Here is a 14,257-nt window from a genome sequence, read left to right on the forward strand (position 1 = left end):
TGTTATCATTAACTAAGAAAATTCTAGTTTCCACAAGTACAGTTTCTTAAGTAAAGTGCATGCTACTTAAATATAGTTTTAGAAGTACTGATGCATACGCAATCCTCAAACAAACGCCTTTTCAACTGAGCCATCCCCAACTTGTGTCTGGGAACTACCTTCCAGGCTGGAAATGAGGCCAAAATGCAAAGATGGAGGGAAAAGACAGTGGGCTGGTTGCAGGGAATTATAGGTAAACATGCCAAAGGTCGCCCAGTCTATGTGCCAACAGCATGCAGGCAGCTCAGGTCTTGCCAGGCCAAAAATGTCTAAGGGGCTGGAGAGAAGAGGCCCCGATCAAAAACCTGTTTTTAAGGCAAAACTCTCAAAGTGGAGTTCAACAGAATTTCCACCAGGTTAAAAAAAAAGGCAAAGTATAAAGAAAACAAAAAGAAAAGGCACAAACGTTCAGTCCTAATGCTGGAAACCTCAACAGCTGCTGACTTTTCCGATCTGTGATTGATCAACCTGGGGGAAAAAAAGCAGGAAATTTGACAACTTTGTTTCATCCAGATTTCCTGAAACAGCCGGGATCCCCCCTTTAGTGCAGAGTCACAATCACAACAGCCCTGGTGGTCCGGATGAAAATTTGAAGATGAAGGTAAAAGCAGAGAAACAGAGTAACAGGAAAAGCAGATGGCTGCAGGATGTCTATGTCTCGTTCAGACCAGCAGTCCAAAGTACTTTGTGCTAGTGTTTTAAACGCACTCGTCCGTGTCCGAGTGACTCGGTTCTCTGATGTCATCGAGTGCAACTGGTAATGCCGACGGCCCCATCGATGCTGATCAGTGCACACCGCGCTCATCGTTCTCAGCTGTCCGCCTCCTTTGACGATGGCTGATGTCAGCGCTGCTTGTTGGTTCCCGCCGACAGGATGCCGCTTTGTTACAGCAGTGGTGAGAGGAAGGAGAGGCTTCTACTGTTTAGTAGAACTGACTGGATGAGGATGAGGACGAAGATGAAGACTGGTCTTAGTGATCAAAACCAAGTGGGTTTCTTTACATTGCAGCTTCCGCCTCCATTGGTTCCTCTTCAGCTCTGAGAAACAAAAGACATCATAAACAACATAGAAACCATCAAAATGGTTTTATTTGTGCGTTTAGTGCCTAGATATTAAATATTTTGTCACCATATTGGTATTCATCTCGTCTGTCCTTGTTGCTGGGAATATTAGATGCTACAGTAGATATAAAAAATGTACACATCCTTGTTAAAATGCCAGGTTTTAGTGATGTTAAAAAGTGTGTCTGAGCTTTGACTGCCTACATTTGTGACTTTCATTTTCTTCTGGTTAAGCCATTTTTTTGTTGATCTGAATGTCTGCTTGAAGTTATTAAAGTACAGAAAGAGGACGTTCCTTTTTAGCTTCAGTTTTCTAGAACCGTGTTCCTCCAGGTCCTCAGTGCCCACTGCCTTGCATGGTTTAGATGTGTTCCTACTCCAACACACCTGAGTCAGATTAATGAATTTTCTCATCAAGTTCTTGAGCCGTTCATTTCATTCAGTAGGGTCACAAGCATGGCAGTGAGTCCTGAGGACCAGGATTGAGAAACACTTGCAGATGTCTGAAGGGTTTGGGCCTAAAGTGGGATTTGGAAATGTTCACAATTGACCCAACCTTGACTATAAACAGAAGGACAACCCTACCATGTTACTGCTGCCACCATGCTTAAAGCCAGGGTAGGTAATGTTGGGAAGCTAGCAAGATGTGAAAGTGGCGCCCTGTTTTGGCTCCTCCACCTCTGGTTCTGCTCCTTGCGTGATCCAAGGCTTTTTTATTCGTAGCTTTTTCCACCAATGATTTTCTCTTTCTCGGCTGTTTAGCAGGAGGAGGCAAACAAACCGAGCCGGGTCGGGGAAATCCTTCCTGCATTTTCTCAGCCATGTTTGTCTTCCAAGTTTTTTCTTCACTACTTGGTATTTTCATCCTAACACGCTGTTTATATGCAGGGTGTGGCTATCAGGTATGTGCTGCTGGAGGGGGAGGAGGGGAGCCGGGGGAAGAAGCTTATGAAATATAAGAAATGAACAACTCCATTTGGGTCAGAACGTTTGGATTGGCCAGAGTTTTTGCAGATTTACAGTAAACTGAGGGGTCTAACTATATTTCTTATTGTTCATGACTACTGTCAGGACGACTTCACCCAGAGTAAAAATAAATGTATCTGAGCAAGATTACCTACGATAGCTTTAAGAGTGGGTATGGTTTTGTTCTGGTGACTCAGAGTTGATTTTTTTAAAACTATTTTTTTTTCTTTTGGTGCCAAACAGCTTTTGGAACTGTGATCAAAAAGTTCAACTTGGGGATTCATTAGATCATAACACATTTTCTCACAATGTTACTGTTGTCATGTACTTCATGTACTCTCCAGTTTTGTTTTGTTTTTTTGCTCTGTTACAAAAATATGCAATTCTGAGGAAAATGTTTTGCACCCTTCTCTTGTCTGATACCTTTAAGAATTGAGATCTCTTCTGTTGTAGTAGAAAACTGTCAGAAAAATTCTACAAGGACAGCTGAACTTTATTTGTGGTTCATTCATTCATTCATTATCTGAACCACTTAATCTGTTCAAGGGTCGTGGTGGAGCTGGAGTCCATCCCAGCAACTTTCAGGTGAGAGGTGAGACACACCCTGGACAGGCTGCCAGCCCAATGCAGGGCCTTTATTTGGGGTTGTTCTCTTTAACTGATGGTAGTTGTGCACTGAACAAGACACAATGCTGATTAAATCTAAATGTGTTTCCACAACCTATCAATTTAAGGGTGTGCACGCTTCTGCAGCTTGTTCATTGTATGCTTTTGTAATTTTATTTATTTTTTCTAACAGATTAGCTTGTTTTGGAATTGAACTGTCTAGGTAGAGATCTTTTCTCTGTCCACAATGGATAAGATGAGCTTGAAGTTGCTATATTTATTTATTTAAAGATTCGGGAGTTCCTCAGGTCAAATTACAAGATCAGCTTCTAAAATCAAATCAGTTTTTATAATTTAGTTATTTAATCATAACTGAAATGTGAAACATATCTGCTCACTGCAGACTTGAAAAGCTTTACAAAAGCATTCGGGGAGCAGCAGCGTTGCCCAACAAGCTCCTGCACATATTGATTTGGTGCATCCATACATCTGTGTGTGGGTGTGGGAAAGTGGCCAAAGACAGAAAAGGAGTATTTACCAACTCTCAGGAGGAAAGCAAGCAACATTTTCCTGACATGTTTAACCTTTTAGTTCATTTAGTGAAGTCACAAACTGGAAACTTGCTGACCTTTTTCCAATGTGCTTGTTAGCAACGGACAATGAGGCCATGGCGGAGACGGTTTCAGCTTCATCCGCATCCCGCTGAAGGGCTTCTCTCAATGAACACCCGAGCGTGGAGACAGAGCGCTGCAGTGAACGCCAGTATTTACCTGCAGAACAGAATACTGGGAATGAAGTAATCATGACAAAAAAGATCACAAGAATGACCTGTTTTAAAACATCAGAGCTTTTTGCAAAGCTGAATCTGTCAAAACACGAGATTTTGAATGTCTCGATGCAATGTGTGTGTTGCTCTGTGCTTCAAAAGCAATCGTTCACATTTGATGTATCTTCTCATGTTAGGTTTTGCATGTGAAAATGTACAGTGCAGTGTCTGTGAACAATCAGTTTACAAACTGTTTCCTTCACCCTGAATCCATCAATGCTGCCTGCAACTTATAGCTATGTCTCTGTCGCTTTCAAGTTACACAACGTGAGTTTTTCCCTTTCAATACTGATATGCATGAGCATATTTTGGAGGATTACAAACCAGTTACAGCAATAAATACAGTTCAACAGCATATAGTCAAATGTTTAAAGATTTGAATTTTCTATCATGTTTCTAACCATTCAACAAAATCTGTGTTTAGTTTGTAGAATCTCTTCCTGAGGGATTCATGAAGTATTTAAGGGAATTTTAAAGAAATCAGACTAAAGAAAAATATTTAAAAATGAATTTAATAGCCTTCAGATCACTAAAACTTGGATAGAAACTAGGATAGACTATGGGTGTGCAGTCAGCTGCTGTAGCTGTAAGTGATTCACTCACTGTGAGTTTCCACTACTTTCTCCATAGAGTGCACCGCGTTGACATTTGGTCTCTGCTGAAGCACCTCGTCAGGAATGGGATCCAACTGAACAAAAGAAGGAAAATAATGTTGAAAACATGTTAGGCTTAATGACTCTGTCCTTTTTTGTCTACAGTTTCAACATTGTGCCTTTCAAATAGAAAAAAAAACCCATTCAAACAACATTTAAAGCAGTTGTGCAAAAATGTAGCTGCTCTCCCTTGGCACTGATGGGAGTAACTCTGCGCCAACGTCTGCAGGGAACAGCGGTTATATGCATGAAATCTGTCAGGGCACTTTTTCTCAGATGTACTGGGCACAGCTTGATACGTATTTGTATGAATGTGACTGACAGGTGTTCAGAGGAGTTCCTCCAAAGCCTCATTTGACCTCGTGTGGGTCCCTCCTGATTTTAAGGATCATTTGTGAAATGTGGACCACAACCCACTGTTAAGTCCATCCAAGAGGTTGGGGAACAATCTTGAGATGCTGACACAATTAAAAAAAAAAAAAAAAACGCCTGCAGATGCACGCCTCCTCCCACTCACAGACAGTGTTGCTACTTTTTGACACAAACTACAGTGTGTGCTTTGTTCTGCATTCCATTTGAAGGACACATGTGAATGTGTCCAGATGCATCCATTGCTGGCTCACACAAATACAGAGATGTTTAGCTACGGACACACACCTCAGCAAGGGACAATTAAGTCTGTGAAACTCTCCAAGCCACAATTCAAAAGAAACATAGCTTTTCTCCAAAGTGCCTTCCCAACCCGGAATGATTCAATTTCCTCTTTGGCCGACTGCTCATTCGACTCTTTCTTATCCTATTTTCTCAAACAGGCTTTTTGAGCTTTACATTCTACCACAGACGACACACATCCCTTTTCTGTTCTGTCATAACTTCAGTGGAACGGTCGAACTGAGAAACTTGTAAAGAGATACATTGAGAGAAAGAAAAAGAAAGTTTTGCATAAGATTTGGGAGCAGGATGCCAGAGAGTAAAGGAAAAAGTCATTGTGGGTTGGTCTTGCTTGGCCAAGGCTGAAAGTTTTCTTTTAATTAAAACAAATAGTGTATGGGAGGGGTCCACAGGGCCGAGGGAAAAAGGCAGTCTGAGGAGACGGATACTTTAATCCGACTGTGGCACGACAGGCTACATCATGCAGAACAGTCTGAGGTGCAGCACACACACAGATTGTGTACTGGTATTTGGATGTGATTATTTGTCTTTTGATTTTTTAACATTTTAAACAGCAGAATCCGCTTGAAAGACATGACAAGGTTTGAGGCCAGTGACTCAAAGAGTCAGGAGAGAAGTGACCCGATGATCAGCTGGTTACCTGTTGACAGGTGAGGGTGTCAGGATTAGGTATAAAATGAGCTTCCACAAAAAGTCTTTTTTCTTTTTTTTTTCCAATTGTGTTCTGTGGCTTTTTATTTTGTACCAAACTGAGAGAATCATTGATAAATTAAAAAATATCTATTATCACATAACATTTTATGCTCAACAGATTGTCCATATAGTCAGAGAAGAGTAACTTTAAGTCTTACCACTTCTAAAACAGTGGTAAACTGTATGAGGAATGTAAAAAAAAAATCATGTAATAGTGCCTTCTTTAATGTCCTTCAATACACTGGTGCCTTAACACCATCTGTGTGGCCGAGGGAGAGACAGTCGAACTTACTCACCACTCCGATCCCCAAAATTCCTAATATGGACACTAAAATCATCAATCTTTCAGTCAAGGTGGATTCCTCCAAGTTTCAGGCTACAGTCAGTCATCAGTTCCCACAAGCTAAACCCGTCCCAGTCCGGTTTTACCGAGCTAATCCAGCTTGCCTGAGCTCCCAGTCAAAGCAAGGTCAGGGGTTCTCTAGGGTTTCATCGAGTTCACCTCAGAGCAGAGTTGGACAGGGGTAGCTTGTCAGTTTGATTGACAGCCAGGCCTCACACTTATAAACTTTAATGGCTCTTGTCATGGTACCCCAGGGGCTCCACCCCGGCAGGCATGGCAAACACACACATGCAGAAGCACACAGACATGCAAGTGCACAATGAAAAAGCAGACATTTGTCTAAGACATCATCCATGGCGACATTTCTGTTTGAACCAAGTTTATGCTCCCGGTCCTGGTTTATGCCATTTCTTCTGCATCTTAGAAGTATCTGACGTTCTGCAGTATTTAACAGAGACATGGAGAAAGATGTCCTTTGTCATGTTTTCGCTGATGTCTGAGGGAGTCTGCTTATGTATGTGTGACACAGCTGTCCAAAGCAGAAGGCCCTGCCCAACAAAACCGAGACACCATGGAAAGCCATGAGCTGAGAGCGAGGAATGTGCTCCGGTAAAAACATTCCTGAGGGAGGCTTAAACCAAAACAGTGGAAAGAGAAGGAATTCCACTTGTTCAGCAAGAGAAAAGTGCACAAGGCATCCATTGTTTACCGTTTTGTCGGTGTGTACATTTTGGCAGTCGGTAAAATCAGATGATTATGTTATGCTAACTGAACAAGGTAATAATGTGCATTGTGCGAAGCAGGAGACCTTTTCCGATAAGGGTGTAGGTTTGCCTTGTGGGTGGTGGGGGGTGGTGGGGAATAATCAGGCCCAAAGGGGGACAGGTGAAGTTGAGCGTCTTACTGTAACCACAGTGTAAACACACACGATAACCTCACAGACATCTGTTAACAATTAGTATATTAGCTAGTTGTTTATCAAATAATTGCTAACAACCAGAGTTTGGACTTGCCCAACATCTGCGAACGAACAATCATCAATTAGTCCAGAGTTCAGAGTTGACTAGTGCAGTTGCGAATGCATCATTCATGAGCTATTTAACAAGAGAGACTTCATGATTACACATTACAGCAGTGGAGGTGAATAAAAGAGCCCATAAAGTCCATTCAGCAATTTTTTTCTTCTTCTCTTTCTCAGCTAATTTGAGCTGCTTTCAAAAGAAACCTAAAGCTCATTATAGCACAACTTCTCCTAGGCTGCCAATAAAACCACAGCTATATTTCCTCACAAACAGTAAAAAAGTACAAGCTACACAGGAAGGGAGTAAGAGGTAAGGAACACCTTTGGTATATTGTGGCTCCAGTATAGTGGCTGCTAAAATCTGCCATAACAAAAGCAGCAATTACTTCTAAAAAATAACGTTAGGAAGCTACAGGGTTGGAAGATTTCGGTGTTTTGCAAATTTTTAATGATATTGAAAACTCCTCTTTCAGCATCTTTCAGTCCAAACCAGCAAAACAAAGAAGAAGTCATTCACTCCTTTGGATTCATTCAACTCCAGATACTATAATTGGATCAGACATTTCTATTATTGTAATGTACTGGGTTCAGGTCACCTCCAGACCATACAAAGCTTCAGGCAGTTTGAAGCTGCATAAACAAAAGCAAGGCTAATCCAGCTGTGGTCTAATGCCTGATCCCACTCAGCCAACACACACATGCACAAACTAAAATATATTTAAGGAAAAAACTCACTCAAAGGACGCATTCAAAGTGGACACTGCCGACTGTGGTTCGCTTGTTCCCCACACAGCCCTGCTGCTGGTTGATGAAAGTACACTCCCCTTTGTGCCTAAAATTCCCTCCAAATCCTCAGAGTTGCTATTTGAGGCCTTTACAAGACTTACTGATTAAAAAAAACAAAACAAAAAGACAGACTTTCATTCTTGTCCTTCAGCTTATTTCCCCACTGACGTTTTCCAGAAACATTCCACGTCTATGACAAAAACCCTTTCTGAGTTGATGATAAAACTCTTTCTTCCAGGTGTTTTGATCTGATCGAGGACATTTTAGTCTCTTTTTTCCTCTATTGCTATTAGCTATCGAAGCACCAAACAACGGAAAGCTTTTTCCTTTGTTCGAGCAGCTGACATCTCTTCTTGCCAAAGAGACGATCGTTGAAATCATGAGAACTTTTGTCAAATAGTTTATCAAAGCAATCCTGTAAGTCTGTACCAATATTTGCCTTATTCTTCTCTTTTGTTTGTGTGTAAAAAACTGTATGTAAATGTTATATACATATTAGAACCACCTGCATTAGATTTATATTTATTATTCCCAAACTTTCTTGTCTTTGAAGACCTGCACAGGTACAGCTCCCAGCTGCTTAATAACAATAGTTTCCTCCCTCCAAACTTCAAATGATTGCTCCATTTCCTTTTATTATCTGATCCCTAGACCCAGGCTGACCCTGCTGGAAGAGGTGTGAGGGTAAGCGTTTTCAGATGTGTATCAGTGACGGGAGCCCTGGGTGAGAGGGGTGCCCTGCAGGGCTGAGGTAATTCACGCCCCTTGCCTCCTGCCTATTTTCAAATTCTCAGCTCCCTGTGGCACCCATCCAGGGACCTCCTCCAAACCCCTGCCAGCAGGAGTGCCCAGCAGGCTCCTGAAACATAAGAGGCAAAGCCCCTGGTTCACTTCATTATTTGGCTGCAGGTTGGTGTTGTGAGTAACGAAAGCGTCCTTCAAACTGGAAACCATGCACACAAACCTCCGTGACAACTAAAGCATCCACCCTTCTGAGTTGTTCTTAAATTCTTGAAGCCTTACCAGATGTCTAGTATTAAAGCTCTGAGTCACTGCTGGGTGCAGAGCAGGTATGTAGAGTTATTTAGTGACATATATGTATATCTAAAGTCCCTTTGTAGCATTTATTAATCCTCTATCAACATATCTGTGCTACTAACAATTTTACATTTCAAAGTTTTGCTTAAAAAAAAGAGGAAAAAAATAGCAAACACCTCCCATCACATGAGAATGAGGCAAATGGTGAAAAGCCAAAGTAGCAGGACTCTTCTAAAACTGCTATCAGACCCACATCAGAAGATCAATGAATTCACTTTATTTCCCTTTCTAATACTTTCATTCTGGGGTAAAGCACAAGAATTATGAATAAAAAACCAACTTGGGGTGTAACACTTATCAAAAACTGGGGCAGCATCACACACTGGCCACAGCTGCCTGAGGACCTCTGTAATGATGATGGAATACTACAATGTGTCGACAAAAAGACGTGAAGGTTCACAGAATATAATTTATGTTAACAGTTTTGCCATTTTCATTGCAAGTAGCTTTTCCACCTTGATTGACATTTCATCATTTCCATGCAGAACATGCAGATTAGCTGTAGCTTTCGCTCTGTGGCCATGCTTTACATTGTCTATAAATGGCTCCAGGCATCTATAGGGTTTAAAGAATGGATGGTTCGTAACATGAAGTAAAAAATAATCTTGTAAAAATATCAAAAAGTTAAAAAAAATGTGTTATTTAATGGAGGAAGGAATTAAAATGAGCTATAAATGTTGACAGATTACAAAGCTTTCTTTTAAAGATTAACATGGTTACCATAACCTGGGATCTGTCCTGTCTTTTTAAATGGGTAGTTTCTGTACATGGGTGTTTATGAAGAAGAGGTTGTTGTTTTAGGAGGAAAAATAAAGAGTTTTCTCAAACTTGTACAAATATTAATCTAATCTAAAGTTCTTTTTAAAGTAAAACTGTAATTGCTTGTATGCTGTAAGAGATTAGTTGCAAGGATATGACAAGTTTGGTAACAAAACAATTGTTTAAATGAGCACAGTTTTAGACAGTCTGTATTTAAAGTGAAAACTATACAGTATTTGTTAACAATAAAGATAAAAGTTGTCAGGAAATATTAATATATGCAAGTATTTTTTACAACTCTTTAAAATAGACACCATTTAAACTCAGTAGGAAATAAAAAAAAGGGCCTGGATGCTTTGTGTAGCGATTTCATGGTGCGAGCACAGTTCACTCAGAACAAGTGGATGGAGTACGCTGGTTTTGTCTTAGACACTACTCCATTTAATGAAAGAAGAGAGTCTTCGAGACTTGCAACTGCCAATAACTATAATGTCAGTCAAAAGTTTGGACCCACTTTCCCGTTAAATCCAATGGGATTTAAATCCAACTTTCCCATTAAACCCAATGGAATTTAATGGGAAGGTTCCCCTCACAGCCCTGCTGCTGGTTGATAGAAGTACACTAACCAAACAGTTAACAACACCAAATATTAGAAGTTCAGCAAGAACAACATTTCTCTTACAAATTGTAAAAACTTTCGGAATGTAAAGAAACCATGATAGCCAATAAAATCTGAGACATATAATCTCTGGTATACACTGCAACTCATCAGTACTTTAAGACCAAATGAGAAGTCAGAGGTTTTGGACTTATAAGCTGCAAAACAGCACTCTGGCCTCTGATTCAGCAGCAGGATTAGAGTGAGGTTAAAATAAGTAGCTGTTCTGCTGCAGAGCACTCATGTATGCTGACTTCTACAGCAGATCCGTCACATTCCCACAATAACCCTCCTGCCTGGAAATCCTCTGGGTTTGTGTGGGGTCTGTGTGTGTGTTGATGTGTCTTAATGGGAGAAAAGATGAAGAAAGCACGAAGAGGAGATGACATAAGAGCACTACTGTTGTGCTTTTTGCAACTAACTTTGTGTTTATTCAGCTTTTTTTTTTTTTTTTTTTTAACTTGGAATATTTATATTACATGAACAATCGAGTCATGTGATTGTACCTTAAACTCACCATCCTTCATCATCAATCCTTCACAACAGCGTGGTCTTCCTCATTTAACCTTCCTTGCCTTGTTTTAGAGATTGTTTTAATGCTAATCTCTGCAGCAATCAATTCCTCGTCCCGTAATTCTTACCTCATTGCCGAGCAGAGCAGAGATGCAGGCTTCGGAGGCGTCGCAGATAGCGGTGAGGTCGTGACCCCCCTCCAAGGCAAGCACCAAGCGACCGCCAGCCAGACCCATCAGCTGCCTGGTCAGGTAGCCGAAGCCTGGACACGCAGGAAATGACAATGAAGAGAAAGAGGACGAGCGAAACGGAATGAAATGGGTGATAAACGCTGTTGAGCTTCTGACTTCCTCTTTGGATATCGATCAAAGCAAAAGGACTGAAAAAGAGAGGAGGTTTGAGTGTGGATGAAGAGACGGGAGACTGCATCAGAGAAGTGCTCTGTGGATTTACTGGGGGCCAAAAACAGGCTCTAATACCAGCCAGGTTTAATTATAATAAATATGGCTTTGCCTTTAGTCTTGGCTTGGGCCTTTGATGTTTTAATATATACATTCAGTCATTCTTTATTCTCCCCTGAATTCCCCCCCCCACCCCTCCCTTCTTCCTGCAATCCTCTATAAACCACCCATATCAGCTCCTTTGACAACCAAGACCCCTGCTCTTATTTGAGATCTGCAGGATGGTTTTAGAAAGGCTCTCTACTGGCACGCCAACGTCTCCATCTGAATACCAAAGTCAGGGGCAAGAAAGTCATGTTAGGTTGTGTGTGTGTGTGTGTGTGTGTGTGTGTGTCAGCATGTGCCCACAAAAAAACAATTTGAGAATTTTCATTTGTAAAACCAGATATTGTTTAAAAAGACAGAAAAGGTGTGATCAGTACTCACATTTTGCCGTTACTCTGTATCCACCCAACGGTGGGGCATGTCCTTCCACTGCATCGAAGCCGGAGGAGACCAGAACCACATCTGGAGCAAACTCATTGGCGATGGGCATCACCACCGTCCTGCAGTGTGAGAAAAACAAAAGTATTAACACTTTGTAAAATCGAGATTAATGCATTAGGTTTATTGCTTGGTTCAAACCACAGAAGGCTGGAGAGCAGAAAAACTTTAGAACTTCAAAACGTCAGCCATAAGAAAAGCTTAGTGATAAGTGGGATAAAAAAATATCTTTTGGTTTCCAAAGATTTTAGGATAACATTACTGGAAATGAGCCCATGTGAATCTAAACTGTGTGTTGTTTTCCCATGACTACATTTCCAACAGAAAATGTTAAGCTGACGTTGCGGTGAATTGAATTTTGGGTAATTTCTTCATGCACCGCATCATAAGAATTCTGCGAGCATCAGTGGTGTGTTTTTCTAAGCAGAGCCCAAATAATAAGACTGAGATTTAATTTACTTGCTGTAGGATGAGACTCTAAAAATCATATTTCAGCTTATTTTAACTCCACATGACAACATGTTGAACATTTAGTCCATTAAACAGTTTGCTAATCAGTGTATCTGAAACAAAACATTTCATTCATTTTTTTTTAAAATGAGACAAAAAAAAAAAAAAATCACTGGGTTTAGCAGGAAATTGGATGTTTTTTGGCATCTGTCAGTCTGCCAACAGGATCCTGAGAGCCCCCTCCCATATCTGACGATTTATGTGGCTACCATAAGGACAAAGACATGTTGTCCAGGCTGCAGGACACAGAGGACAGTTCAGCATCTGAACTCTGACCTTTCCCTGCCCCAGCATCACAGCCTCTACCTGCCCTGTTACCCATAAACGGTTAATCTGACTGAACTCCACAACTCATTCATTCATTCATTCATTTTCCGTACCGCTTAGTCCGATTAAGGGTCGTGGGGAGCTGGAGCCAATCCCAGCGGTCTCTGGGAGAGAGGCAGGGTACACCCTGGACAGGTCGCCAGTCCACCACAGGGTGAACTGCACTGTACTGAACAATTTACTTTATGTTGATGATTTACATTGATGTACGTGTTTAAAGTTTAAGTTTATTTTGGGTGTTTTATAGTTCTCTATGAGTTTTACTGCCCCTTAGAGAAGAACTGAATTGCATAGAATTGACCTAAAATGAAATGAAATGATATGTGATGGCGCATCAGGGTCGTTCCACAGTTCTGTTATCTAATTTCTTAGTGAGGAACCTGAATTGTTTCCTAACCTCAATAAACTGTGACAATTTTAACCAAATCTTATGTCAAATTGAGCCAAACTGAACCAACAGGAGAGAAAAATGTTGCTTCTCTCCCAGGACACAACCTAACCTTCTCATTTTCTTTTCATCCTCTGCTGTGTGAACGTATGAGATGGTCACATCTAAACATACACGATCACTCAATGCAGCAGAACCAGCAAAGTCATTTAGTTTTAAACAAAGTCTTAATGGTTGAGGAAGATCAGTCACTAATTTATTTGATGTTTTTCTCTTTAATGTTTTCAAGTCAAAAATCCACTCACTGTGTTTGTGTGAGCTGTATGAATGTGTGCCAGAAATAATTACCGCATATACTTTTGAAGTGGAAAGTTTGGAAATTTAGAGGCAGTAATACATTTCATGGTCCTTAAGTAGAAAGCAGGAGCGGAAGGACAGATATAATTGCATGTGTGTATGTATGTGTGTGTTCAGCAGGGAGGCTAATTGTAACACAGCCTGGGTGTGGCGAATGAGGGCTGTTTGTGTACAACCTTCGCTTGACACATAACTGCTAAGGATGAAGCGCTTGTGTGCAAAACACAGAAATCGAATCAACAGCGCGATGATTCACTGCGAGCTGCGGTTGGAAAATCCAGCGAGGTTTTTATGGTGATTCTCTGGATGAAATAAGGGTACACAGGATGTGTTTTGGACTTTATAATGAAGTTTTACCCAGAAAGATTAGATAAATAAAGATCAGACAAACTTGAATTTTGGATCTTATTGACTTTTCAGGGGGTGGATGTGCAGAACAGACAGACTAGAGTGTTCTCAACATTGTCTGAAACTCAGTCCAAAGTGTAGCAAGGTGTCTAATATAATTTATTGAAGTGGGAAAACTGAATCGAAAAATAAAAAATCTGGATTTTTTTTGCTTCACAATTTTAAAATAGATTTTTTTTTTCAAATAAAAATAATCCATTATAAAATTTGTGTCATTTTTATTGTTTTATTGGTCTTTTAACTTGTCTTTTGGGTCATTTTAGCAGCAGAATGAAGGTCTGGCTACTGTGTTGTTTTTTCCTAATTGAAATGAAGGAAAATGATGAGTAAAAAAAAAACAAAAAAAACAAAAAACAAAAAACGTTTCATACATTTATTTTGTTTTTAATCTACAAAAATCATCAATATCAAAGAATTGTGAGAATCGCAATTTAAATCGAATCGGCACCCAAAAAAATTGGAATAGAATCGAATCGGGACAAAAACCTAATATTCCTAATAATTTAGGCTGTATTACTGTTCAGAAATACTTGGGTTTCCAGATGGCAAGTAAAGTTCCTCTCTTGGATTCGTTGTAAGACTTTTTTTAAGGGTATATTTAATCTTAGTGTTTTGGTAAGGTCTTTGA

General features: G+C 40.4%; 1 protein-coding gene across 1 annotated transcript in view; it reads right to left on the minus strand.

Annotated features, from left to right (window-relative positions):
* Positions 1–1,037: 1,037 nt before the first annotated feature.
* Positions 1,038–14,257, minus strand: part of hdac4 (histone deacetylase 4) — a gene marked incomplete at both ends in the record, with an annotated part of 81,328 nt that continues 68,108 nt past the window's right edge. The window contains 5 exons of the mRNA XM_079254763.1: positions 1,038–1,077; positions 3,302–3,443; positions 4,103–4,187; positions 10,824–10,957; positions 11,583–11,701. Coding sequence (XP_079110889.1) covers positions 1,038–1,077; positions 3,302–3,443; positions 4,103–4,187; positions 10,824–10,957; positions 11,583–11,701 — 520 coding nt within the window. The remainder of the gene's footprint in view (positions 1,078–3,301; positions 3,444–4,102; positions 4,188–10,823; positions 10,958–11,582; positions 11,702–14,257) is intronic.

Source organism: Telmatherina bonti (assembly GCF_933228915.1).
Source record: "Telmatherina bonti genome assembly, chromosome: 15".
Lineage (NCBI taxonomy): Eukaryota > Metazoa > Chordata > Actinopteri > Atheriniformes > Telmatherinidae > Telmatherina > Telmatherina bonti.